Below are 26,480 nucleotides of genomic sequence, written 5' to 3'. Positions count from 1 at the left end.
ACGTTACAGGAGTGGGATCCTATTTTGCATAATGTACAGAATTTAATCATGTGTGGTAATAGTCACCCCCTTATAATGGGCCAGGGCGGGATCTCAAAATAGAGTTGCAGTGGCACCGAAGTGGTCTATCGACCAGGTGACTTTCACCTCAAGGACTAGATTCTCAAAAGTGCTTTCAGGCAACAGCTGATTGAGATGCTGGTGGATTCAGAACTCTTTTAAAAGCATGACCCCAGGTGCCTGAGGTAAAAGGATGGGCATATTATCTAGCAATCCAAAGAGAGAAGACAATAAAGTCACTAACATTTTCCCCACTGTCCTTTTTAACTTCATATTTCTGTTTTTCTAAACCATTATCATTAAAAACAAATAAATCCACTGCTGTTGGAAGCTTACTGTAATTTCCCATTACCTGGGAATGTCATTTCATTCAAATTGAGCAACACTCATGTAGCTTCCAAATTCGGCAATAACTAAAGACCTTAAGGAAAAAATCCAATAATGTCATTAATTAGAAACAGAATGAAAAATTGCAATAAACTAGGCTTTTGAAGTGTGTCCGGTGTTAACTAGGAAACAAGTAACATTAATTTACCTGTAGACTCTGCATTCCTTTTCTCCAGTTACAGCCAGATTCCTGTGCTACCATGTGTTAATGATACTGTGGTTTTTTGGGTTCTGTGATGACAGTTGATGGATTTGATCTCATCTTAAGCATGAATCTGACTTTTGTGTCATTTGCTGTGATTTCAGACTGCAAGGCAACATTGGCACAAATTCTAGGAAAGAATGCCAAGGGGTTTAGGAGGTTGAAATTTGAGACCCTATCATGTTTACACATACAGAAATGTAATTGGATTCAGTAAGTTGCCGGCCGATATAAAACACTACTAAAATAGGTTGAGGTCTGTAGCATAGCTGCACATACGATACAGACCACTATGGCTTTCAATACTAAGATAGCAAGAGCATAATCATTTTCTTTGCTGATACTTAAACTTCTTTTAAAAGGAAATTGAAGCCCAAGTAGTTGGAGAGCTGACAACAAGGAGAAGTGGGGCCAGCTCCTCAGCTGGTGTAAATTGGCATGCATCTATTGACTTGAGAGGGGCATGATGGTTTTCTCCAAGTGACAATCTGGCTCCATGGAGATCAGGGGTGGATTGAGGGTCTTGGCTTGGGGAAAATAGCTTGTTTAGTGCAATGAGAATGAGCCGAACTTGTATTTTTCTCCCTGCCTTCCCTACTGGTTAATCTAAAGCTGCACCAGATGTGGGGTTGGGGGTGAGATGAAGGAACATTAGCTGCTGTCTGTGCCAAAGTGAAATACACAAAGGCAAAATTAATTGGCCAGAGATAGCATTATCTAGAATATGAGTTGTAGAGTCTGGATTAATTATTTTATCTTGATGCAGTGGTCATTTACCTGATAACATTAGTTTGTCTTAAAATACAATTAAGATGTTATTCCCATAAACTTTGTTGTACATTAGATGTTACTAAGGCTCAGTGCAGTACTTCTTGGATACTGTGTTTGGTGCCTCGCTGGCTAATTCAGTGCTAATGTCATTATAAAAGGTTGCAGAGGAAAAAAGTTCTAAAAGGTCTTTTTCTTATGAAATCCTGTTCTGTAGTTATTCAGATGTGAATAATGATGGGTAATTAGCAGTGACTTTTATTTATTTAGTCTGGCCATTTAAAGCTATTAAGGAAATGTTACAAACAGCATAAAAAGTAAGACCAATTTTCTTAGATGTTATTTGGTTTATGATTAATTTTAGTGTTAGGAAAGCAAAATGTACATTAGCAATTTCACACCTTGTTACATTTTCTGTTTGTCTTCATGACGTGCATGATTGTTTTGGTGAACAGTGAACGTAAATGCAGATGATATAATATCCCACTTTCATTTTGAGAATTTTGTTTGAAGTTAGCGTGAATGTGCAGATTTGCTTGTAAACAGCATCAGAAGGATTTATTATTTACATCCACTCCTTTGACATCAAGACAAAGATTTAAATAATAATTTCCTTCCTACTAACTCATCCCTTTGTGCAACATTTATTATAGTTTCTACACATCCTGAATTTTATACTCTAAATGGAACTTTTCAGTGGATGGGCTCCCTTTTATTAAAAGGATATTCCCTTGTAGAACCAGTGACCTTTAAAAAGCAAGTTTCAGTGTAATCTTTTTATTTTCCTGAGATCATATAGCACAGTATCCAGTTGCAGGCTTTTAAGATGGAATGATTGCAGACTTTGTCTGATGGCTCAGATCGAATTACATTTTGTTTGATAAAAAAAAATCTAAAATACTTAATACTTTCCTTCCTCAGTTCAGAACATTGTAACTTCAATGTGTTGAGAATGCAGAGTAGCTGCGGTATCATTCCAGCACCATTGGGATTGATTAAATATACTTAATTGGTCTTTATCTCATGATTACACTTTAACAATTCTTAGGAAGAAGATCCAAAATGGATACAGTTACTGCCTCTCTAATTTACTTTGGGAGTTCACTTACCATTTTCTTATCTTGTTTCTCTTTCCCGGTAGAGTACAGCATTCTGCATGGCTGCAGCCAAACATGTGGAATACTTATGCAGCCAGAAATTAAAGTTTGTAAGCTAACAAAGAAAAGACAAATTGCAAAGTCAGAGCTATGTCGGAAGGCCAATATGGTATTAGAAGTAAGACACTCAAAAAAATCAAAGTCTGCTCTGAGCCAGGTGGTTCAGCAGGCTGAATCAGTTACCGCAGCCAATGGTACACAAGAAAGTGATGTGGCTAGCATCACATCTGACTACCTTTGTATTCCCTAACCCCAAAGCCTGGGCCCTACCTTGAAGCTGGTCTTTCAGTGTGAGTTTGAGCAAAACTCAAACCCATGCCCTTACGGATTGCAGTTGAGCACATTATCCACTTGAGATGCTCCTGAAGTTTAATCCCGGCACTTCCACTAGATTGCATGGCCTTGGGCAAGATGCTTCAACTCCACTTTTTTCATATCTATAAAATAGAGATAACCATACTCCTCCCTCCTAGCACCACGCCATGGCATGGTGAGGATTAGTGTTTGCACAATAATCTGAACATACGTATTACTATATCCAGCTATGTTTATTTTTTTCTATCATTGGAGCAGGGATGGTACATTTTCTATTACACATGTTCTCAGAAAGGAGATTGGTGTACTGGATTTCTGTGTTATAGGAGATGTACTGAACTGCCTTTAAGATCTTAGAGGGAGATTTCCCAAAGTGTTGATGGGATTGAAGAGCACAAGCTCCATTGTTTTAATGGGACTTGCACTCCTAAATCTCTTTGACAAATTAAAAAATCTCCCACATAGAAAATGAAAGATCCTTTATCTGGTAAAGCATTCTTGATACTAAGTCGCTTCTACTGAGCTTTGTCTTCTGGGGGAAGGCTTGAGATGCATGGAGACAGAAAGGAAGAGCTGAAATTCAGCCGAGCTGCAGAACATGCACTGTAAAGTTTATGGTCTCATGTTTCCTTGATTCGTTAGGGTTAGGGTACAAACTTGAGAAATAATCTCAGATTTCTCTCTCTTCTATTTTTCAACATATGTTCCACAGCCTTCCTTTTTGTGAAGGTAACTTTGAAAGTGCAAAGCTGCGTAAAGGGACATAAACCCTTTGCAAAGGTTGCAGTCTCTTCAAGATCACATTGGCTACTCCTAAAAGAAAAGGAGTACTTGTGGCACCTTAGAGACTAACAAATTTATTAGAGCATAAGCTTTCGTGAGCTACACGAAAGCTTATGCTCTAATAAATTTGTTAGTCTCTAAGGTGCCACAAGTACTCCTTTTCTTTTTGCGAATACAGACTAACACGGCTGCTACTCTGAAACCTGTCATTGGCTACTCCTGATGCCCTTTGAGACTGCACACACAGCCCTAGATCCCCAGATCTGGGCAGAGGCCAAGAGAGGAAAAGAAAAGAATGAGTTATGTTTTGCCCTAGTTGTTTCCAAACACACCATTTCCTGAAGGGAGGTATTGATTGTATGACATGTGACCAGCTCCTCAATGGCTGAGGAGACAGCTTGGCCTCCTTAAGCTATCAGTTTCCTGTGGATCATGAGAGGAGCTTACTCTGAGCAACTTCTTCCTATTGTGTGAGAATTCACCACTTCCCCCTCTCTATTGGCTAATATTTCCCCCCAACACACACACACACATCTCACATGCACACAACTCACATGTCATATACACACATGTCGGACATGTCACACCTCTGTCATATATATGTTGGGGGAGGCGGGAGATCAGTACAAACGGAGATTCCTGTGTAATGATATAAATCCATCAAAAGAATGGCACTAGCCATAATGTGGCTGCATAAGAGATTATGGGGGAGGATTCTTTTTCCCCCTCCCCCTCCATGCATTGAGCATTTGTTTTGGGGCTGTCCAGATCAGAGCTCCAGGTGCTGGGGGCTGGGCAGGGACTGCATGCCAGATGGTCTGTCCAGGAAGCAAGTGGCTAGAGAGTAGACAAAACCATGGCATCTCCCTCCTCTCTCCCCTTTCCATGCCTGGCTGGTTGCACAAAGACAGGGAGTAGCCTGCTCCCTGAAAACAGCTGTAGTAAATTACTTCCCTCCTGTTCCCCGTGCAGCCTGGGTCCTCTTGGAGGTTTTGTGCTTCTCGGAGTTCTAGCTCCTGAGGTGCTTTGATGGGTAATACACAAGCTAGCCCCTAAGTGTGAGAGCCAGTGTAGGGCCCACTTGCACAAGCAGAAGAGTCCTATTGAACTCAAGGGAGGCACTCTCATGTGTCAGAGATGGGGGTCTCATCACTTGAATTTTTAAATCAAGATGGGGTGTCTTTCTAAACATATGCTCTAGCTCAATCATCAGATATGGGCTTGATGTAAATGGTGACATTCTATGGCTTGCGCTGGAGGTCAGATTGAATGATGATAGTGGTCCTTTCTGGTCTTAGGATCGATTAAACTGTTTACAGGTTAAGGGCCTTTCACACCTCTCTGGCTTGTACCCCCTCAGCAGTTCAATTCTGGACTCCCTGGAGTGTGTAGACAGAAGGCTGCTGTGACTGTGAACCAAAGGCCTGCTCTTCAGAAAAGACCATGTGGGGAAGGGTAGTACTCTACAGTGTCCTCAGAAAGCCAAAGTTGTGAGAGATTAGTAAACAGCAGGTGAATATGTTTACCTGGAAGATCTTCAGATTTAGGGTCCTGATTTTAAAACACAAGCTTGCCAATGGTGTCCAATCCAGGAATAAACATTTGGAAAATGTCCCGTATTCCTTCTGGCTGAAGCTCAGAGTTGGCAGAATGAGTTTGTTTGTTGTCTTCGTTATTTAACTGGGATTTTTTTTTGCTAGCATGTTAATTAGTTCCTCTTGTATACAAAAAGTAATATTTTTATGGATCAGTGAAATTTTGGAAGATAAAATATGTTTGAATTGAGGATTATCATTTGTACACCAAATGCAAAATGCTATTTATTTGATGGGTGGCGGAGAGAGGTACAGAGCTGAACGGAGAAGATACACAATCTCAGCTAGAAAAGAAAGGATGGTATGCTGGGAAGGATGCCAGCTTTCGGTGAAGCGGGGCGTAAAAGTTCAATTCCCTGCCCTGCCTTAGGCAAGTCACATAATCTTTGCATATGTTATGCCCTGATGGGTGAAATTGGATAAGTGTCGTCCTCCTACTTCACTAGGGTGTTGGGAGGATAAACGCATTGTCGTGTGAGGTGCTCAAATACAGTGGTAATGGAGTTCATAGAGGTACCTACAAAAACAGGCGTGTGTTGCCCTGATGCTCTCATATCTCCTTGTTGTCATTTTTAAACCAGTGGGTTTTGCTATCGATTTAAAAAAACACTGGCATTATTTAGTTTGTGCATCATCATTCTCTTTCTGGCTCCCTTCCGGATTTCTATCAGTGATCCCTGGAGACCACTACAACCCCAGTCAGCCCGGTGCAGACCAAGAGCTCAGGAGAGCAATAAAAGCACCACGTTTTATTTTCTGTAGGACATTCTGCGATGGAGCTGGTAGCGGTTGTAAAAAGCATAACTTTAAAAGTTGTTTAGATCTCTGAGTTGAAAATGAGCCATCAAATATATTTGCAATGCATGTGTGTGCTGTAAAGATAGCAAATAGCTTGGGAAGGCTGATTGCAAAATTATATAGTTCCTTTAATTACGCAGGTTCCCAAAGGCCAGTAGAAAGTTCAATAGACAAACCTGATGCTGGGCTTGCTGCCTAGTGGTCACCATTAAAATCATTACAATTTCCATTTGCAAGGAATTAATGTCACTGTGGCATCTAGGGTATCATCTCAGCAATGTTAATTAGAAAAACAAGGAATGGGTAAAGATTATAACGGCAGCCATTGTATTCAGCACTGAAGTTTAGCTGCCCCTGGAGCGACAGATGGAGTTATTTTCATCAGTGCACAGTAGTGCCTGTACTAGCACAGGGCACGGGCTCTTTCTGCCAGGACTCTGTCTGCATTGCAATAAAAAACCCACAGCAGTGAGTCTCCAAGCCCAGGTCAGCTGACTCAGCCTCTCGGGGCTCAGGCTGCTGGGTGAAAAATAGCAGTGTAGACATTCGGCTCGGGCTGGAGCCCATGCTCTGAATCCTGGGGGCGGGGGGGGGGCGGGTCTCAGAGCCCGGGCTGCCGCCCGAGCTCCAGCATCTACACTGGCAATGTTTAGCCCTGCAGCCTGTGCTCTGTGAGCCCAAGTCAGGTGCTCTGGGCTCTTAGATTTGCTGCTGTGGGATTTTCTATTGCAGTGCATGCAGGCGTACCCTAAGTCAGTACTGACTAATAAGCCAAGTGACTTAGTGAATGGACAACACCATTTCCTGCCACCCCTAGGTGACAACTGCCAGGGCAGCTCAAAGGGGCTGGAGTGGACCCAAGAATCAGCCTCCACATGCTTAACTAGACTTCCAGCATAGCACGCTGCCCTGTTGGTTTCTCCGGTTTATCTTCGCTACAGTGTTACCTGGAGGATAACTTGTGTGTTGCTGCTAACCTGGCTCCTGTCCACACACACCAATCTCTAGCTTGGCTGAATGGGAGCTTTAAACTCGAGTTACCCTGGCCCTTTGCGGGGTACGGTTGCAGCTCGAGTGCTGCTGGTGCTCAGAGTAGTAATGCAGTGGCAACTCCGCTCCTCTGTACTGCTAATACAATCGCTCTGATGCTTGGGTATTATTGCCAGTGTGGCTGCCCTCACTCAGGCTAGACTAACAGGGGAGAAGTGTTCGCTTGACCTAACGCTGCAGTAAAGACAAGCCCCGAGTGCAGTCCTTGAGACATCCCAAACTTGCCCATTGCTTCTGGATCTCTTCTGGACAGAGAACCTCTGATGTCCCCTCTAGAGGCAAATTTAACGAGGATGAAAATATATGAAAAAATAGAACTTAAATGATGAGGCGCTATGCATCCATCCCCACAGCCGGCGAGCAAAGCCAGAGATCACACTGTCTCGGTAACCACACTACAGTAAAGCAGACTCGGATACAGTGGAGATGGGTGTGTTATAAAGTTTGAGGTTAGCTAGGTACAACAGATGGATCAGCAGACAGATTGATAGAGGTGTTCCCTGGCTGGGAATAACATCAATCATTTTGAAAAATAAGGCATCATCGCACCATGTTGATTTTCCTTCCACATGTGGAGTTGACAGCAAATTTAAACGCCAAACAAACGCTGATTTTTAAAGTACTTCAGTGGCATCCATGGGTGTAAAATTTCCTTGAATCGTTATCTACACTGAACAGCACGGCCAACCCGTACCTACCCCCAGCACCTGCTGCCCCCAGTCCTGATCTCCGCCCTGGTGGGGAGCTCTGGCAGAAGTATTGTGCCCACATTGAGCTTGCCCTACTGCAAATTCTCTCTCTCCACTCTCATAGACACCTGAGCTCACACTCCTAATCCCTTGTGTGTCACTTCTCACTCCCTCTGAGCACCCGCCTCCCCACTCTGGATCTTGCCAATTGCTAGAGCTGGTTAGATAATGGGATAGATTTTCTTTGCAAACATTTTGTGAAAAGAATGCCCTCCCTTTTTCTTTTCCTTTGGAAAACATTGAATTTTGACAATCTCTCCTTCTCTGCCTTACCCAGCCTCTTAGCTTGTCAGACCATCTCACTCTCTTCTTCCTAATGCTTCTAACTGACTCTTCTTCACCTTCCCATCTGATCTGCCACAGCCTTCTTCCTGCCCTTCCTCTAAAGGCTATAAGTTTTGCGCTGCTCCTCTCCCTGGCATCACTGACACAGACAAGCATTATAGACTGACACAGAGACACATCACTTCCCCAATTCAGGCAACCGAGCAGTTGTGAGAGCCTCTTCTGAACATTTCAATATGTTGTAAAGTGAGTACCTTTGCTGTGACAGGAAGTTTGCAGTATGTAGCCTCATTGCCACCAGGAGCAGGCTGTGGGTTTGGTGTGGGAACTGCTGCTGTAGCTTACAGCTTAGCATTGTGCTGATCAGGGGTGCTGGAACAATTTGTATAGTGGGGGTGCTGAGATACATTGAACCAAACTGTATATAGTGGAAGCCACTTCAAGACAGGGGGTGCAGCAGCACCCTTAGTTCCAGCACCTATGGTGCTGAATTGGAGTCTTCTTCTATTGGTGGGTTTGGTCCAGAACTTCAGCTGTTGAAAATCAATGTAACTCCATTTGCTTCAACAGAGCTATGTCAAATCATGCCAGGTGAGGATGTGACTTTTATTTTAAAAGGGTTCCCTGCCCTTGTTTAATTTGATCTCCTCCTGTGCATTTTATCAGAAAATATTTACTTAAAGCTTTATGCAAATTACTGCATAACAATTCTTTGGAAACATCACTAAGTTTTTGTAACAGCAGCTGTACTGAGACCACAGTTCAGAATTCATCAGAAATCATCAGTGGGATAAGAGCCTCAACTAATGAAAATCAGAGAGCTCCATTGATCCCAAAGTGCCAGATCCCAAGCTGATCTGAATCCACATTGAAGTCAATGTACACTATACTAATTTACATCAGTGGACTATACATAGTAGTATATGCAATGTTGAATTTAAATTAGGAAACAAGATACTGTCCTACTAACTATCATTTTGTTTTGTTTTTCTCTTGTCTTGCAGCACCTTCTCCAATCAGTATTGTGAAAAAAGGAAAGATAGCTAAAAATAGCATCTCCCTTTCCTGGCTGGAGCCAGATCGACCCAATGGCATCATCCTGGAATATGAAATCAAATATTTTGAAAAGGTGTGACTGACTGATTGCAAAGTATCCTAAGTACCTTCTCTTTGCTGTCCTTCTCTTTTAGTTATAATTATCCTACGTGTGGAAGGGAGTGAAGCAATTTTATGCATAAATCAATGTCAGATTGATTCTGCAGTAAATGATTAGGAAGACTTGAAATGTGTGTGTTGTTTTCCATTAGTTTGCCACTTCTGTTGAACAAATACATTAAAACTGCATGTCAGTTTCATCTCCAGTCTTATCACATTAAATTAAAGTATACTAATTTGTTATGAGTCAAAGGAGCTTGGGAATTAGCATCCGTCTTCTCACTCAGAGCATCGGGCAATCCCCAGTCTTTTAATTTTACACTTCAGCTTTGGTTCTAAGGATCAGCTGGCATTTATTCTAGTGTTCATCAAAACGTCTGCCAGGGCATGTCGGTGTTCTCATTGCATCTCTGCAATAAGTGGTGGTTGTTACGATTTATTTGCATTATGGTAGCACCTAGGAGTTCCAGTGGTGGCCCAGGACCCCATTGTTGTAAGCATGATACAAAGTCAGAACAAAAAGACAGCCCCAGCCCCCCGGGACTCATAGATTATCAGGATTGGAAGGGATCTCAGGAGGTTATCTAGTCCAATCCCCTGCTCAAAGCAGGACCAATCCCCAATTTTTGCCCCAGATCCCTAACTGGCCCCTCAAGGATTGAACTCACAACCCTGGGTTTAGCAGGCCAATGCTCAAACCACTGAGCTATGGTTTCAATCCATTGACCTCTTGGTTATGGATCCAGCACACTTCCGCTGCGCCACTCTGCTGGCTCTTCAAAAAAATAAAATAAGACCTTTGGAAGTTTAACAGAATGAGACACTGGCACTCTATAGCCTGGCCTGATAGAGACCAGGGACTTGAACCTGGGTCTCCTACATCCTAGACCAGCATCCTAAACACCACTTCCAGTGTAAGAGGCCACATCCTGAAACCCTAGGCAGTCTTCCCTCAGCAGAGTTCTTACTTACGTCCATAAGAGGTTTGTCAGAGTAAGGACAAAGGATTGACCTTGGGCAAGTTCCTTCCCCTCTCTCTTCCTCTGTCTTGCTGGTTTAGAGAGTGAGCTCTTTGGGGCAGGGACTGTCTCTTGTGTGTGTGTACATAGGGCCTGGCACAATGGGGCCCTGATCTGACTGGGAATATCTAGGCACTATGGTAATATATAAAATACTTAAAAATGGCGAGTGTCATTGCACCATGTAGGTATGTCCCCATCCTTGGGGCAAAGTGGAGCTGCCATGCTCTAAGGAGAGCACCAAAGAGCTTCCAGTCTCAGAGAGGCAGGATGTCTGCTGATAAAAGCAGCATCCCCACAACCCTGTCTTTCTAGGGGTTGCAACCTACTACCCTATGCAAGCAGGCTAGCTCAGCTTTCCAATGCAACAGAGGGAGTGACCTGGAGCACAGGGCCTTCAAATCTGCTTGTCTGGGCCAGAGCAGCACAAGGTGGGGAAGGTTAATTTGTGCTCTGTGCCCACATAAAGGCCACCCAGAATCTGGTCCTGAGCAGGGACATTGGTATCTGGCCCAAGACATTTAGGGACAAGTTGTGCCCCCGAAAATGCATGCAGTTCTCATTGACTTCAGTTGGGATTGCTTCCCTGAATCCGAGGGCAGAATTTTAGCCCTAGGTCTTCAAAATAAGCAATGGCTCAGAGGTGCTAAGAATCAGGACAACTTTCCATGTCATTCAGGACAGGCATGTTAGTTTGGGTAAAGTTGACAACCCCTTTCCAGAAAGTTTGGGATGTTTGTTTTCTTTTGCATACTTCTCTTGTTCCAGTGCCTCTGGGCCCTGATAAACCCACTGAGCAAGGCTTTTTTGGTGCTTCTTACCTGGCTGGAACAAGATATATCTCACATCTGAGTTTGATGTAACTCCTAGCCCAGTTTTCTAAAGACAAAGAATTTGGATAAACTTCAAATGAGCAGCTGAACTTGTCAGTGTTGAGCCAAATTGGACATTGAGTTCTCTTGATGTTAGCTCTTCACTGCTCACAATACATACACAACACCTTGTGCCCCACACAGAGTGCTGGTACCCACCACCCAGCCACCCCAAAATGCCATTCATCCAGAACAGATGGCTTTAGGAAGGATGAAAATATTGTAGGCTCACAGGGCTCAATCATCAGCTGTGCGAAGTTTACACTTAGTGCAGCTCAGGAGTTCTGGCTGAAAAAGAGGGTGGATCTGAGTTTCGTCTGGAAAAAAAAAAGTCTGGAGCACTGCAAGTGCTAACAGAAACTTGCTTCCAAGAGGAATACCCCACTGGTTCAGAGGAAGAGGTTTTTATATCTCGTAACACAGTAGCCTAGGAGGGAGGGAAGTAGCCAGTAATGCTGATAAGTGAATAAGAATGGGTTCTGTGGAGCAGAAGGGGAGGGGAAGGAGAGGTTTGGAAGGGCACAACCAAATCCCGATGCCTGAGACAAGGTCATGGAAACCTGTTCATCCATCAGCCAGCCAGCCAGTAGATTTTGGCTCCCAGAAATGTTGACCAGAGAATAGGGTAACAGTGTGGCCTCATGAACCAAGCACTGGATTGGGACTCAGGAGGTCTGAGTTTTGTTTCTGGCTCTGCCAATGGTCTGCTGGGTGACCTTGGCCAAATCACTTCCCCTCTTTGTGCTTCAGTTTCCCCATTTGTAAAAAGGGGATAGTAGTACTACCCACCTTTGTAAAGCACTTTGAGATCTACTGGTGAAAAGTGCTATATAATAGGTATTATTACCATATATTTCATCATCCCACTCAGCTGGCTTGACCAATCCAATTACATTTGGCCATGAAATGAATAAAATGTTTAACAGATTACTAATATTTGTACATATTTGATTAATTCATAAGTGTCAAACCTCTTTAACACAATGTTATTTATTCTTTACTTTTTTAAAAATTAAAACATTACAATACACATTATAACAAATACACTTATGTAAATAGTGTGTGCGAGTTATGCACCTAAGCCAAGATTTTCAAAAGTGACTAGTGATTTTGGGTGCTTTGATTTTTGGATGCACAACCTGGGACACCTTAAAAGGGTCCGGTTTTCAAAATATGCTGTGCACCCAGCCTCTGAAAATCAGGACCTTTAAAAGTGTCTCAAGTTAAGAATCCAAAAATGGAAGCACTCAAAATCACTAGTTACTTTTGTAAATCTTGACCATGCTATATAGTAAATTTCAAGGCTGTGTGAGGTTTACAATTCCTAGAAACAACAACAGAAGTTAATCATATAAAATATAATCCTATGCATTGCTGAATGTCCTCAATTCCCAGTGAAGTCAACAAGTGCTGAGGGTGCATGGCTACCAAGCTGGCTGAAAAATTAGAGAGGGGGGTTTCCCATGGAAAATTCCAACCATTTGGTGAAATAATCTAAAAAATATGTTTTGATTCTGAAATGTCTCTTTTGTGGGAGTTGTAGTTCAGATTCCTCACTCTCCCATTCTCTTCTATAGGCCAGGCTTCTTGGTCAGAATACATCCCCCATGATGCACAACAATCTCCCCTCTGACACATCAAGGGGAGCCCCTGGTTATGGTGAATCATGGGAGATAAAGTCTGGCTCTGGAGCTCGGCCCATAGAGAAGAAGAGGGGATAAGAGGAAACTAAACTACAACTCCCGTGAGGCACCAGGGTAAATAGGCAAATAAAAATATTTCAGTTTTCATCTGAAAAAATGTTTTGGTTTGGGGGCATTTGTTGTTGTTTTTTTTAATGAAAAATCTAAACTTTCTGCAGAAAGCACTTTTCACCATAAAAATAACTTTAGTTGAAAACCCAGTTTTCTGCTGAAAAAAAATTAACAGAAAAATTTAGACTGGTCCTAGTCTGCTCCTTCCAGGATTGGGTCCTTATCCCCTTGGAAAAGACTTGATTCATTTTAGAGCCCTATATGCAAAATGTATGCCCAGTGCTAAATTTGGATGGTTAGTGAAATAGAACATAAGAATGTATCACTCAAGAGAAGTCATGCAATTGTGATTATATTTCTCAAATTGCGTAAATTACATTTGATGAATGCAAAAAGGCCTTTAACTGATTGTTCTCCAGCAAACCAGCTGTGCTGCCATTGTCCACAGAATCAATGCAGTGTGAGGCCATAGCTATACAGTCAGCTGCACAACCCCTCACTCCCTCCCACCGTAGATATCCCTAGAACATTCAGCAACCATTAGTCAAGTAGCAGTGAAATATGCCAAAGCTTCTTAAATATATAGGCAGAACAGCACGTAGCAACAATGTAGTTAGAGTGCTTAGAACATAGTTTTCCCCCAGAAAAGCCCTTGCTGATACTGTTGCCTACTGCATCTTTGAAATTCCTTTAACAGAGCTTCAGGTGAATGGATTTTTGCTCCATTTTTGCAAAAAGACTCAAGTCAGTTGTTCCCATAAAAGGAGGGAACAATTTTTTATTCTGAATGACACCCGGGAGCTAATACACTGCATTGAAAAGAAATAAGTTAGTTCACACCTACAATGTAGTTCATGTGCCAAAATGCACATACATCAAAAGTCATGGTTTCAGTATAAAATAACCCCATTATTTTATTATCTCCACACCATCCCCCAATAAACCTCTCAGGGACAGATTTTTTAAAGCACTTAACATATACAAGTGGGGTCACATTTTCACTCAGTACCCAATGGTTCTCAGTGGGAGCTTCTGGGTGCTGAAACCTTTTGAAAAGCTGACTCTCCGTTTAATTTGGCCATATGTGCCAGCCCAGGTTTGTCTCTTTGTCCTGGATTACTATATAATATATGCAATGGGCAGTCGGAACATGGAGTGGGATTGTACTGTAGGGTATAGCTCTCCCCAGGGCAAAGCGGGGCTGGCACATGCTATGGAAAACTTGGGGGAGGGATTGCATCTCAGCTTCGCAGGGCTGCCAGGGGGTGTGCAGTGCATTTCAGCATGGGACCCAATACCACTGCTACAGTGAGTCCAAGTAACGCTGACATTGCAGCGAGAAAAGACTTCTGGTTGATCAGTTTCTTTTGATTTAGGCATAGTTCCAGGAAAGATTTGCTCTGAAGAATTACTGACCTTCTTATCTGCCATATTCAGTAGATGGAGTGCTTTAAGATTTGTGTGCACATTTGAAGTGTCCCTATTATTTTTTAAGTGTTGATTGAAATTGAACCTCCCTCGGCATTGGAAATGTAGCTATTTCCAAATGGTGATGCTGTGATGAGATATGAAGCAAGGAACTAGAATCTGTCTTTGCTTGAAATAAACAATCATTAATTCTTTTGTTACACTGCTTACAAATGTTACACTGCGGTACATTTTGCACTTGCCTTTGACTAGGATGGGGTAGATTATCTCTGACGTTTTAGCCGACTATCGTTACTATTAATGATGAGCCAGTAATTAACAATGAAAAATGTATGATTATTTTTTCTTTTGTTGTGTTTGCAAATTGTCTTTAAATAGATCACAACATTTTTATTCAAATTATTCTCAAATGTCTTCATTAAATAGTTCTTAGTCTGCAAATTGTTTATAAGTAGCTGTTGCAACCATTCGTAATTTACACAGTCTTGGTCACTTACATAAGTTATGTAAAAAGAAAAGAAGTACTTGTGGCACCTTAGAGACTAACAAATTTATTTGAGCATAAGCTTTCGTGAGATACAGCTCACTTCATCGGATGCATTCAGTGGAAAATACAGTGGGGAGATGATTTATATACACAGAGAACATGAAACAATGGGTGTTATCATACAGACTGTAACCAGAGTGATCACTTAAGGTAAGTTATTACCAGCAGGCGGGGAGGGGGGGAGGAAGAAAACCTTTTGTGGTGATAATCAAGGTGGGCCATTTCCAGCAGTTAACAAGAACGTCTGAGGAACAGTGGGGGGTGGGGAAATAGTTTTACTTTATGTAATGACCCATCCACTCCAAGTCTCTATTCAAGCCTAAGTTAATTGTATCCAGTTTGCAAATTAATTCCAATTCAGCAGTCTCTCCTTGGAGTCTGTTTTTGAAGTTTTTTTGTTGAAGAATAGCCACTCTTAGGTCTGTAATCGAGTGACCAGAGAGATTGAAGTGTTCTCCGACTGATGTTTGAATGTTATAATTCTTGACGTCTGATTTGTGTCCATTTATTCTTTTATGTAGAGACTGTCCAGTTTGACCAATGTACATGACAGAGGGGCATTGCTGGCACATTATTGCATATATCACATTCGTAGATGTGCAGGTGAACGAGTCTCTGATAGTGTGGCTGATGTGATTAGGCCCTATGATGGTATCCCCTGAATAGATATGTGGGCAGAGTTGGCAACGGGCTTTGTTGCAAGGATAGGTTCCTGGGTTAGTGGTTCTGTTGTGTGGTGTGTGGTTGCTGGTGAGTATTTGCTTCAGGTTGGGGGGCTGTCTGTAAGCAAGGACTGGCCTGTCTCCCAAGATCTGTGAGAATGATGGGTCGTCCTTCAGGATAGGTTGTAGATCCTTGATGATACATTGGGAGAGGTTTTAGTTGGGGGTTGAAGGTGATGGCTAGTGGCGTCGTGTTATTTTCTTTGTTGGGCCTGTCCTGTAGTAGGTAACTTCTGGGTACTCTTCGGGCTCTGTCGATCGGTTTCTTCACTTCAGCAGGTGGGTATTGCAGTTGTAAGAATGCTTGATAGAGATCTTGAAGGTGTTTGTCTCTGTCTGAGGGGTTGGAGCAAATGCGGTTGTATCGTAGAGCTTGGCTGTAGACAATGGATCGTGTGGTTTGATCTGGGTGAAAGCTGGAGGCATGTAGGTAGGAATAGTGGTCAGTAGGTTTCCGGTATAGGGTAGTGTTTATTTGACCATCGCTTATTAGCACCGTAGTGTCCAGAAAGTGGATCTCTTGTGTGGACTGGTCCAGGCTGAGGTTGATGGTGGGATGGAAATTGTTGAAATCATGGTGGACTTCCTCAAGGGCTTCTTTTCCATGGGTCCAGATGATGATGTCATCAATGTAGCGCAAGTAGAGTAGGGGCATTAGGAGACGAGAGCTGAGGAAGCGTTGTTCTAAGTCAGCCATAAAAATGTTGGCATACTGTGGGGCCATGCGGGTACCCATCGCAGTGCCGCTGATTTGAAGGTATACATTGTCCCCAAATGTGAAATAGTTATGGGTGAGGACAAAGTCACAAAGTTCAGCCACCAGGTTAGCCGTGACAGTATCGGGGATACTGTTCCTGACGGCTTGTAGTCCATCTCTGTTTGGAATGTTGGTGTAGAGGCTTCTACATCCATAGTGGCTAGGATGGTGTTTTTAGGAAGATCACCAATGGACTGTAGTTTCCTCAGGAAGTCAGTGGTGTCTCAAAGATAGCTGGGAGTGCTGGTAACGTAGGGCCTGAGGAGGGAGTCTACATAGCCAGACAATCCTGCTGTCAGGGTGCCAATGCCTGAGATGATGGGGAGTCCAGGATTTCCAGGTTTATGGATCTTGGGTAGCAGATAGAATACCCCAGGTTGGGGTTCCAGGGGTGTTTCTGTGTGGATTTGTTCTTGTGCTTTTTCAGGGAGTTTCTTGAGCAAATGCTGTAGTTTCTTTTGGTAACCCTTAGTGGGATGAGAGGGTAATGGCTTGTAGAAAGTAGTTTTGGAGAGCTGCCTAGTACCCTCTTGTTCATATTCCAGCCTATTCATGATGATGACAGCACCTCCTTTGTCAGCCTTTTTGATTATGATGTCAGAGTTGTTTCTGAGGCTGTGGATGGCATTGTGTTCTGCATGGCTGAGGTTATGGGGCAAGTGATGCTGCTTTTCCACAATTTCAGCCCATGCACGTCGGCAGAAGCACTCTATGTAGAAGTCCAGTCTGTTGTTTCAACCTTCAGGAGGAGTCCACCCAGAATCCTTCTTTTTGTAGTGTTGGTAGGAAGGTCTCTGTGGGTTAGTATGTTGTTCAGAGGTGTGTTGGAAATATTCCTTGAGTCGGAGACATCGAAAATAGGATTCTAGGTCACCACAGAACTGTATCATGTTCGTGGGGGTGGAGGGGCAGAAAGAGAGGCCCCAAGATAGGACAGATTCTTCTGCTGGGCTAAGAGTATAGTTGGATAGATTAACAATATTGCTGGGTGGGTTAAGGGAACCACTGTTGTGGCCCCTTGTGGCATGTAGTAGTTTAGATAGTTTAGTGTCCTTTTTCTTTTGTAGAGAAGCAAAGTGTGTGTTGTAAATGGCTTGTCTAGTTTTTGTAAAGTCCAGCCACGAGGAAGTTTGTGTGGAAGGTTGTTTTTTTATGAGAGTATCCAGTTTTGAGAGCTCATTCTTAATCTGTCCCTGTTTGCTGTAGAGGATGTTGATCAGGTGGTTCTGCAGTTTCTTTGAGAGTATGTGGTACAAGCTGTCAGCATAGTCTCTGTAGTATGTAGATTGTAATGGATTTTTTACCTTCAGTCCTTTTGGTATGATGTCCATCTGTTTGTATTTGGAGAGGAAGATGATGTCTGTCTGTATCTGTACGAGTTTTTTTATGAAGTTGATAGATTTCCACTCCATATGGCTAAATTCAGTGCCTTGCATAATGAAGGGTTTCAGAGTAGTAGCCGTGTTAGTGCCACCTTCATGGTGCCGGGACTGCTCTCTCGGGTCCCGGGACGGTGGCTGTAGCTCACGAAAACGTATGCTCAAATAAATTTGTTAGTTTTTAAGGTGCCACAAGTACTTCTTTTCTTTTTGTGAATACAGACTAACATGGCTACTACTCTGAAACCTGTCATAAGTTATGTGGTATTGTTTCTGTTATCTGATTGGGGCACTGAATCCACAACATACTTAAGCATGTACTTAGCTTTCCACATGTGTGTAGTCCCATTGACTTCAAAGGGAGTATGGAGAAGCTTAAAGTTAGGTATGTGTCTAAATGCCTTGCTAAACTGGAGGCTAGGTGTTTCATGTAACTAAACAATATAAATGTAAATTATAAAACTGAATATATAGTTTAAATTTTGCTTTTGGCTAATATTGAAGATTGGCATTTTCAATAATAAAGCTCATGCACTCAAAAGTTTGCAGAAAGCAAACATAAATTAGTTGTGAATGTAATTGGATTGAAATGCAAGTCAGAATTTGAACTAATATTAACATCCCATTTTCCCTACTGTTCATTCAGCTAATTGCTATGTCATCCTTAGCACTTCTCGTTTGTCATTAACTCAATTTGCATTCTCTTGCTATACATCCCTGTACAATAATAAATTAAGAAAGCATGTCCCCATGTTATAAGAATGATATGCCTTAAGAGTCTGAGAAAATTAAGGCTTGAATCACATTCCTTTAAGAGAAATCACTTCTTAAAAGCAAACAGAACAGCTTTTTCCATTTTTTGTCCAACCCAGACCCATTAGTTGGGCAGGCAAATTTTCCATGCTTTTATTAAAAAATGGAGTACCCTAAGTTTGGAGTTTTCTGGTGATCACTCGGGTGCTTGATCCACAGCTCATTAAAGTCAGCAGGGCTGGTGGCCTGTCTCCCTCAGCCCAGGAAGGACTAATACCATGTCCAAAGTCTGCCCAGCCCTTCTTTCAGGGTGCTGTTGTCTTCTTTGAACATAAAACTCAGAAGGTAACCCCAAACAAAGCTATTTCCTGAACAGGCTGCAGGGACCTAGAAGCCATTCCTTAGACATGCCCTACTCCCTCTCTTAGGCCCAGCCGCAGGAGTGCACCACTTCCTCACACAACTCCCTCATACTTGCTGGCATTTAGACTCACTTGATCAGTCACAGGTAAGGCTCGGACCAACTCCCCTTAAAGGTCTGCCATCCTGTGACAGACACCCATTGACTTCAAAAGACTTTGGATCAGACCTTAAAAGACCTGCCCTGAAATCATGTGTTTACCTGAAAATATGGAGATCTGAAGGGAGATAGTGATTAAAAAACAAAATTGTTTTCAACACTGTTGCCCTTAATTTACATGATCGGTTGCTGATTGTTTAGTAAGTAAATATTTCTAGCAGCAATTACCAAAAAATTGAGTCTGATGTTAAATCAAAGATGACCACAAACTGCTCATTTACACTAAAAACTTATTTACATGCAGATTTATTTCAGCAAATTTATTTAAAAGGTCCTCACCACACACAAAAAAGTGTGTGTGTAGTTATATCTGTATATAATATGTGTGTGTGTAGATATCTATATCTGTTTGTGTGTATTTGATTTTTAGTATTTTTATTAGTATTTCTAACCAAGCATAAAATTTAGATAATAGCACTGATTTTCATTTTCACTAAGGCCACTGTCAAGGTAAACTGTGTCATATAAAGTAGCTCACTTTAAGGCATTTTTATATTGCCAGAAAGATGTAAAGTGGCCTTAGTGTGAATCAGGGACTGATTTTTCCATCTCCCTACACTTTGGCCCTGGTTCTTATTTAAACTGTTCTGGCAGTATAAATATAACCTATGCTCACTTTGCAATCCCTTTGCACCGCCAGAGCAGTGTAAAGTGGCTTGAGTGGAAATGAGGATCAGGCCCTTCATGTTGTGGTTGATGCTTGTGCAAAGTGGATTTAAAATGCTATGTCCTGAGTCATTGGTGTTTGACTAGAAAACAAGACTTCTGTGTCATTAAAAATTGTGAGGTTTTGATTTTTGTTTAAATTCTGCATCAGAATGAAAATTTGATCTTGTGATTTTTTGTGTGTGGGGAAAAAACACTAACTAGAGAGAGAGAGTCACCCCATTGGTTAGAGCACTTCCCTGGGACATAGAAGACCCAGATACAAGTCTCTGCTCTATATAAAACGTGTCAGTTTCTCTGTCCCACTGGAGGTCTTCCACTTTTGGACAAATAATTAAATATTCATTCAACTTCTGGAACTTGTTACTAGGGGATGTTGTGAAGGCCAAAACTATAACAGGGTTCAAAAAAGAACTAGATAAGTTCATGGAGGATAGGTCCATCAATGGCTATTAGCCAGGATGGACAGGGATGCAACACCATGCTCTTAATGTCCTTAGCCTCTGAGCACCGGGAGCTGGGACTAGATGTCAGGGGAGGAATCACTTGATAATTGCCCTTTTCTGTTCATTCCCTCTGAAGCACCTGGCATTGGCCACTGTCAGAAGACAGGACACTGGGCTAGATGGACCATTGGTCTGACCCAGTATAGCCATTCTTTTGTTCTTATTGGGCCAGAGTGGGTACCCTAGCCACTGGGCCATTGGCTATTCTGTGGGATGGATGTCTCTCATGTTCTCTGGCTAAAATCAGAAATTCCATCCTGGACCAGAGACTATATATTCCGTCCTGGACCAATGACTATATAAAGTGAAGGGCAATAGAGAATTGGACCCCATGTCTCTGCAGTATGTAGTCTTCAAATAGATTTTTATGGGGCAGAGAGTCTCATTAATACATGTTCAATTATTCTTTCTAAACATGTTGGTATAGTCATTATTAGTACTATTATCACTGTGTTAATTAGCAATTTGTATTTTGCTAGTGTTTTTGTTTACATGCTTGAACTTTGCATTTTTTTGGGGGGGGGAAGGATCAAGAGACCAGCTACACCATCATCAAATCAAAAGAGACGAAGATCATGGCGGATGGCTTGAAACCAGCATCGACATATATCTTCCAAATCCGAGCGCGCACAGCAGCAGGGTATGGTGGCTTCAGTCGAAGATTCGAGTTTGAAACCAGCCCAGTGTGTAAGTCATTTTTATTACTTTCAGCTCGTGTCTCCGAAATGATTACCAGAAAAGAGTTAGTGGATCAATATCTTTGCAAGGGACTCTGTCAGTCTCCCTGTCATCCTCTTTCTCTCTTTGACCTGATCCATTTAGTGAAGAAATATCAGTCATGTCATTACTGCGGGTTGGACAGGTGAACATATTTTGGTACCTGTTTCCTCATTTCATTTAGTCTGGAGGGAGATGGAAAATCAGGAAGTCTTTAAACTTAGGAAATTTATGAAGCTTGCTGGTCGGAAAATTTCGGTCTTCTGCTGTCTCCCTTGCACTGAAATGTTGTCATTTACTCATTACTGTCTCTTTGGGTTTTTACTGCATTCTTCTTCCCTTAATCAGGAATTCCCTGTGGAACCCTTGAAAGTTAGTGCCAGGGCTGAAGGGAGGTTGGCATACATTTCACCAGGCCCTTGTACTGTTGTACTCCTCTTAATGTGGTCTGTGGGGGATTCTGCGATATCTCTTAAATACCTTCTGAGTGTGTTGCTAGAAAAAGTTTCGAATAGAAAAACCTCTCAACGTCACTTTTGGTGCATCAATAAGAGAAAGAGTTTTGACATCAAAAAGATCACTGGAACATTAGAACCTTTCTGCAGCAAGCACTATAGTTAAGGTTGCAAAAACAGTTTCCTGTCCCATCCCAGTGCTCCTAATTTTCCCAAAATGTCACCTTTGGATCTGAAATTTAGGGGAGGTTGAGGGTTGATTAGGAGAGGAGAAATCCTTTCACATTGTTTTGAGTTTACTGAAAGTGAAAAGATGCAGTTTACCACTTACAGCAACAACAACATAATCAAGCAAAACTTTTTTTGGGGCTATAACAAAAGGTCTGAAATGTGAGCCTTGACCTGGGACAGGGAAAAGTTCTCCTGGAAGACTAATTATTTTGTTTGGTTTATAAAAAATATTTCTGAAGATCTAAAGTTTGAGCATATGAAGATTATGTCCTGAGCGTGAATGACAGATAATTTCCTTGGGCTATTTCCTGCACTCTCGTACAGCCCCATTGACTTCAGGGATATTTTGTTCTGTGTTTGTACAGCACCTAGCCTAATAGGGTCCTGGTCCATGACTGAGGTTCCCAGGTGGTATCGAAATTCTCAAAATAATAATAGTACAGATATAATAGAGGGCAAAATTTGGTCTATTAAGGACTCACTCCTATATACACTTTACACACACACTTAACTTTTTGCTTAACTTCAATGGTGCACCGCATGTGCTTAAGGGGACGCACTTGCGTGTCTGCAGGATTGAGACCTAAATCTGTTGGTGCGTATTTAGAGATGCCATTGTGTAAATTCATAGCCAGTTAAATACAGTAATTTAAAGCCATGAAATACCCTTTACCCCCATTCCCCACCCACAAATACACAGCTCATAGTTGAAAATATGCCCTGCTGCCTGGCTCGATGTAATAGTGCAGGAAGCATACCCTGTAGCCCCGTTAGCTCCCTCTTTTAGCTGGAGAGCAAGAGGCAAATGCAGCCAGGTCCAAGTTGGGCAAGGACATAGAAAACAAAGTGCTTGGCATGTGACTCCAGCAAAAATGGCAAATTCTCTGAGGAAATGCTTGCTTCTGTGGCACAATGGACAGATGCTAAATTCCACAGGGGCAAAGTCATCGAGCGACTGATTCAGGCTGCCTGCATGCTCAGGTGGATGACAATGCATCAGTTTGCACCCAGTTCACCTTTTCATGCAACCATAAGGGCTGAAAACATTGTTTTTAAATAGAAGCTCAGATTCCAGAGCGTAATTCTGTGGCAGGGTGAATTCCATGGAATTGTGGAGTATGTATGTGGGCCCTGATTATATTTAAAGGATTGGTTTTAAGCTGTTTGCCATGTAGACAAAGGCCTAAGCACTTCAATTTTGTGCACAGCTAGCCAGGGGTGGGGTTTTTTCCACCCCTGACTGACAAAAGTGTTACTGACAAAAGTGCAGTGTCTACATAGCCTAAATTGCTGTGTAGAAATACTTTTATAGACTATGATGGAGAAATCCTTTTTGTCCCTTGCTTACCTATTCTTTGCAGTGGTGTCAGTGATAATTTTCACTGTCATAAAATATGTACTCTGTGTACCTATTTCAATTTGTACAAGTGACATTTATTAATCTTGTATACTATTTATATGCAAGAGAGGTTTCATGATTGTAATATTCTGTTCATTTTATGGTGAATAGCAAGTCATGCTATATGTTTTCCTTATAAATTTACACTCATCAACTGTTTAATTACTGCTTCCTTGGTTCATTTAAAAGTCATCATCAGTTCTTTAAAAACAGATACAATGTTGTCATTTCAATGAGAGTTACCTTTCACATCCTAGCTCTGGAGTCAGTGGCAAAGCTAACATAGTGCAAACAGCATAGTGATGCAAACATTAATGCAATAAGACTTTGCTATTTAATGCATTTCTTATTGCATTAACCACTATAATCATGTCCTATAAGTAGAAACCAAACCATATTATGCTGGAAAATAATTCTGTATTATGATAGGCAAGGTCTGGATGCAGTAGAAAAGTTTCTAATTTAGAGTAGTTCAGTAATAATGTTTCAGAATATTAATAAGTAATATAGTGGCACGTATTGCACATTTGGTCCATTGCCACCATGACCTAATATCACAAGCTAAAATAATAATAGTTTTGATTGACTTATGTAAATCTTGGAAATACACATTGCAGCTCTCAAAACAATAATAATATTATTTTACAGGGCATTACATCATAATGTTTCAAAGTACTTTACAACCATTAATTAATTAATTGATTTTTGCAAATCCCTCTGTTTGAATATTCCAATTTTGCAGCTGGAGAAACTGAGGCACAAAGATTAAGGGTGTGATACAAAACTCACTCAAGTCAATGGAATGGCTCCAATTCAGTATTGCATCCCTATGCAGCAAACCACATCAGCATTGACTTACATGGGACTTAAGCACACACTTAATAGCTCTGCATGAGATGGATGGGTTTTAAGCATGTGCTTAAATGTTTTTCTAAACTGCAGCCCCATTGACCTAAGTGTGCTTTGGAAAAAGCCCTGTGACCCGCGTCCTCAAAGACATTTAGGTGCCTAACTCCTATTGAAATCAGTGGGAGTTAGGCACCTACATTCTTTTGAGAACTTGAGCCTAAATGGCTTCCACGTGGTCACACAGGAAGTGTGTGGTACAGCCAGGAATACAATGCAGATTGACAACTCCCAGGCCTGTGTTTTAATCTTGGTCATGCCGTGCAGGACGCAGAGCTCTAGCGGATGCTGTATACTTTCTACTGACATGTAAAAGGGAAGCCCTGCTCTTGCGCTGACTGGGGCACATGAGGGGAAGTGCATTGGCAGGCCCTATATTCCACACAATCTTAGCCGCTCTCACACTGAGTTTCTAGTGTCCGTCCGTCCATAGCATACAGGAGCACTGGGAGAGATGAGCTGCTACCAACCTGCAGTGTGCATCACATGCTAAAGAGGCTTGATTTGTGTGGGAAAGGAGTATGGCTGGCTGGCTAGAGCATGCCAAAAGAAGCTGCCAGCTGTAGTACCGAGCAGTGTGTTCCAGCTGAACGGAGCAGCAATGAATGTCCCACCTGGGGAATGTTAGCCAGCAGTTTGGAATCCTGCCATCTGCCAACAGGGCTCCTTGGAACATACAACATCTGGCAGCTTCTCTGCTTCCCCTCCCGCTGCAACCCTTCGTTTTTACGGACATGATTCTGCCATCGCCACGTAGAGTGCTTCCTGTCACCTGTCACTCCAGTGACACTGCTATGCGCCAGTCAAGGGTCTGCGAGACTAGGCCCAACACTTGTCAGTGCAATAAACTCAGCATGGTTATTTGCAGCTTCTAAGCCAAACGTTGTCCACTTGCAGATATTAGAGACAGCGCAAGAGGGCAGTGGGGACAAGTCCTGGTCTGGATTAATTTTAAACGAGGGTTCTACTTTCAAATCTACTGGTGCTACCTGTCTTATCTCTCCAGCAGCCTAACTCACTACTACCGAGCTGCTCTCCTTCTCCCTCAGACACCTAGCTCTCCCACCCTCCACTGCAGTTACCCCCTACCTCTGCGTCTCCCCCATCACGCTGGTCCCCTTCTCTCTGCTACTCATCCCCATCCTGGTATTTTAGTTCTCCCCTGCCACCTGGGAGCCCTCAACACCTCCCAGCAAGCCTGGCCTTATTTCTCCATCCCCTGAACATTATAAAGGCACCAGGGAAAGGAGTTGGCATTCTCTAGATGGTGATGTAGGTTTTGAGTAGTTAGACAATAAAGATTTAATGTTGTGGCCGAATCATTATGAAATCATTGACTGTACTTTAGCTGGGCCCCACTATATATAATGAATTGCCAATCAGAGAGTTACCATATAAATTGCCACTTGGAAAACCATTGCAAAATCAATGTTTAATACATTATGGGTTTTTTAACATTTAATATTGGGCCATATTCAATTATTTTATAGCTTCCATAAAATTAAGGACTCACTTCCCCTTCCATCTTTTAGCTTGACTGTGCAATCAATTTCTGCTGATCCTTTGGGGGGAAAGTGCTAATGTGTGGCAAAACCTTCCCCCATGTCATACCCTAACTGTGGTTGTAATGAAGCCCATCACTCAAAATAACTGTGGGTCTGACCATACCTCCCCTGAACAGCCATGTCCTAAGGAGACCTCTACATGCCAGTATCCCCCGCCCTTGAAATTAAGGGGCATAGTTACCTCTGCTTCAGCGCCTCCCTTCTCCGAGACACAGCGGGAAGAACTTCTTAGACCCAGTTTGCAGTATTGTCAACCTCACGAGTTCCCAAAAATTATGTGACTGTCTTAAAATTAGACATGGAAGGTTTGGATTTTTATTGGTAAACATTGATCTCATCAACACAAACGGACACAGAATGTTTCCATCTATGACAAATGAAATCAGAGTTAGGAAAATGCTGCTGGAGAACTTATTAGAATTTGATGTAAAGATGTTTACTTTGTATATTTTGACATATGCTATTGATAATTTGTGTTTAATCGTTATCGAGCTTTAACTTTTTGAAGCTCAGTGTCTACTCTCACTAAATAATTATTGTTTCACACCCCTACTCCCACTGCTTGACGACTCCCATGATTTCCCACAACTGGATAAAAATGTAAAAAAATTCTTGAACATTTATATTATCCATCAACAGTATGTATAGAAATCAAATTCTGCCAAGCCCAGTTCAAATTCATGCAATTTTTAAAAATAGCAAATTTGGGCTTATTTTTCTTTGCTTTCTGGTATTGCAGCCCTTGTAGTTCACATTTTCAAGCTTTTCTCTGCAACCATGAGGGCTAGGAAAGCCAACTTTTCACCAGTTACCACAGAGATTCTACAGATATCTTCTCTCACAAGGAGATAGAAGCACTGTGGTAATCTCAAAAAACAATGCATGTTAAATGCTGGCAATTTTTAATATTTTTTTAATAG

At 42.0% G+C, this 26,480-nt stretch overlaps 1 protein-coding gene across 13 annotated transcripts in view; it reads left to right on the top strand.

Annotated features, from left to right (window-relative positions):
• The window catches only part of EPHA5 (EPH receptor A5), a 400,471-nt gene that overhangs the window by 234,277 nt on the left and 139,714 nt on the right, over positions 1 to 26,480 (top strand). For all 13 annotated transcript variants that reach the window (XM_043513198.1, XM_043513202.1, XM_043513200.1 and 10 more), the window contains 2 exons: positions 9,154 to 9,278; positions 20,815 to 20,974. In XM_043513198.1, coding sequence (XP_043369133.1) covers positions 9,154 to 9,278; positions 20,815 to 20,974 — 285 coding nt within the window. The remainder of the gene's footprint in view (positions 1 to 9,153; positions 9,279 to 20,814; positions 20,975 to 26,480) is intronic.

Source organism: Dermochelys coriacea, chromosome 4 (genome assembly GCF_009764565.3).
Source record: "Dermochelys coriacea isolate rDerCor1 chromosome 4, rDerCor1.pri.v4, whole genome shotgun sequence".
NCBI classification, from domain to species: domain Eukaryota; kingdom Metazoa; phylum Chordata; order Testudines; family Dermochelyidae; genus Dermochelys; species Dermochelys coriacea.
The sequence above is the reverse complement of the archived record's forward strand: the minus strand, read 5'-3'. Positions and strand labels throughout refer to the sequence as shown.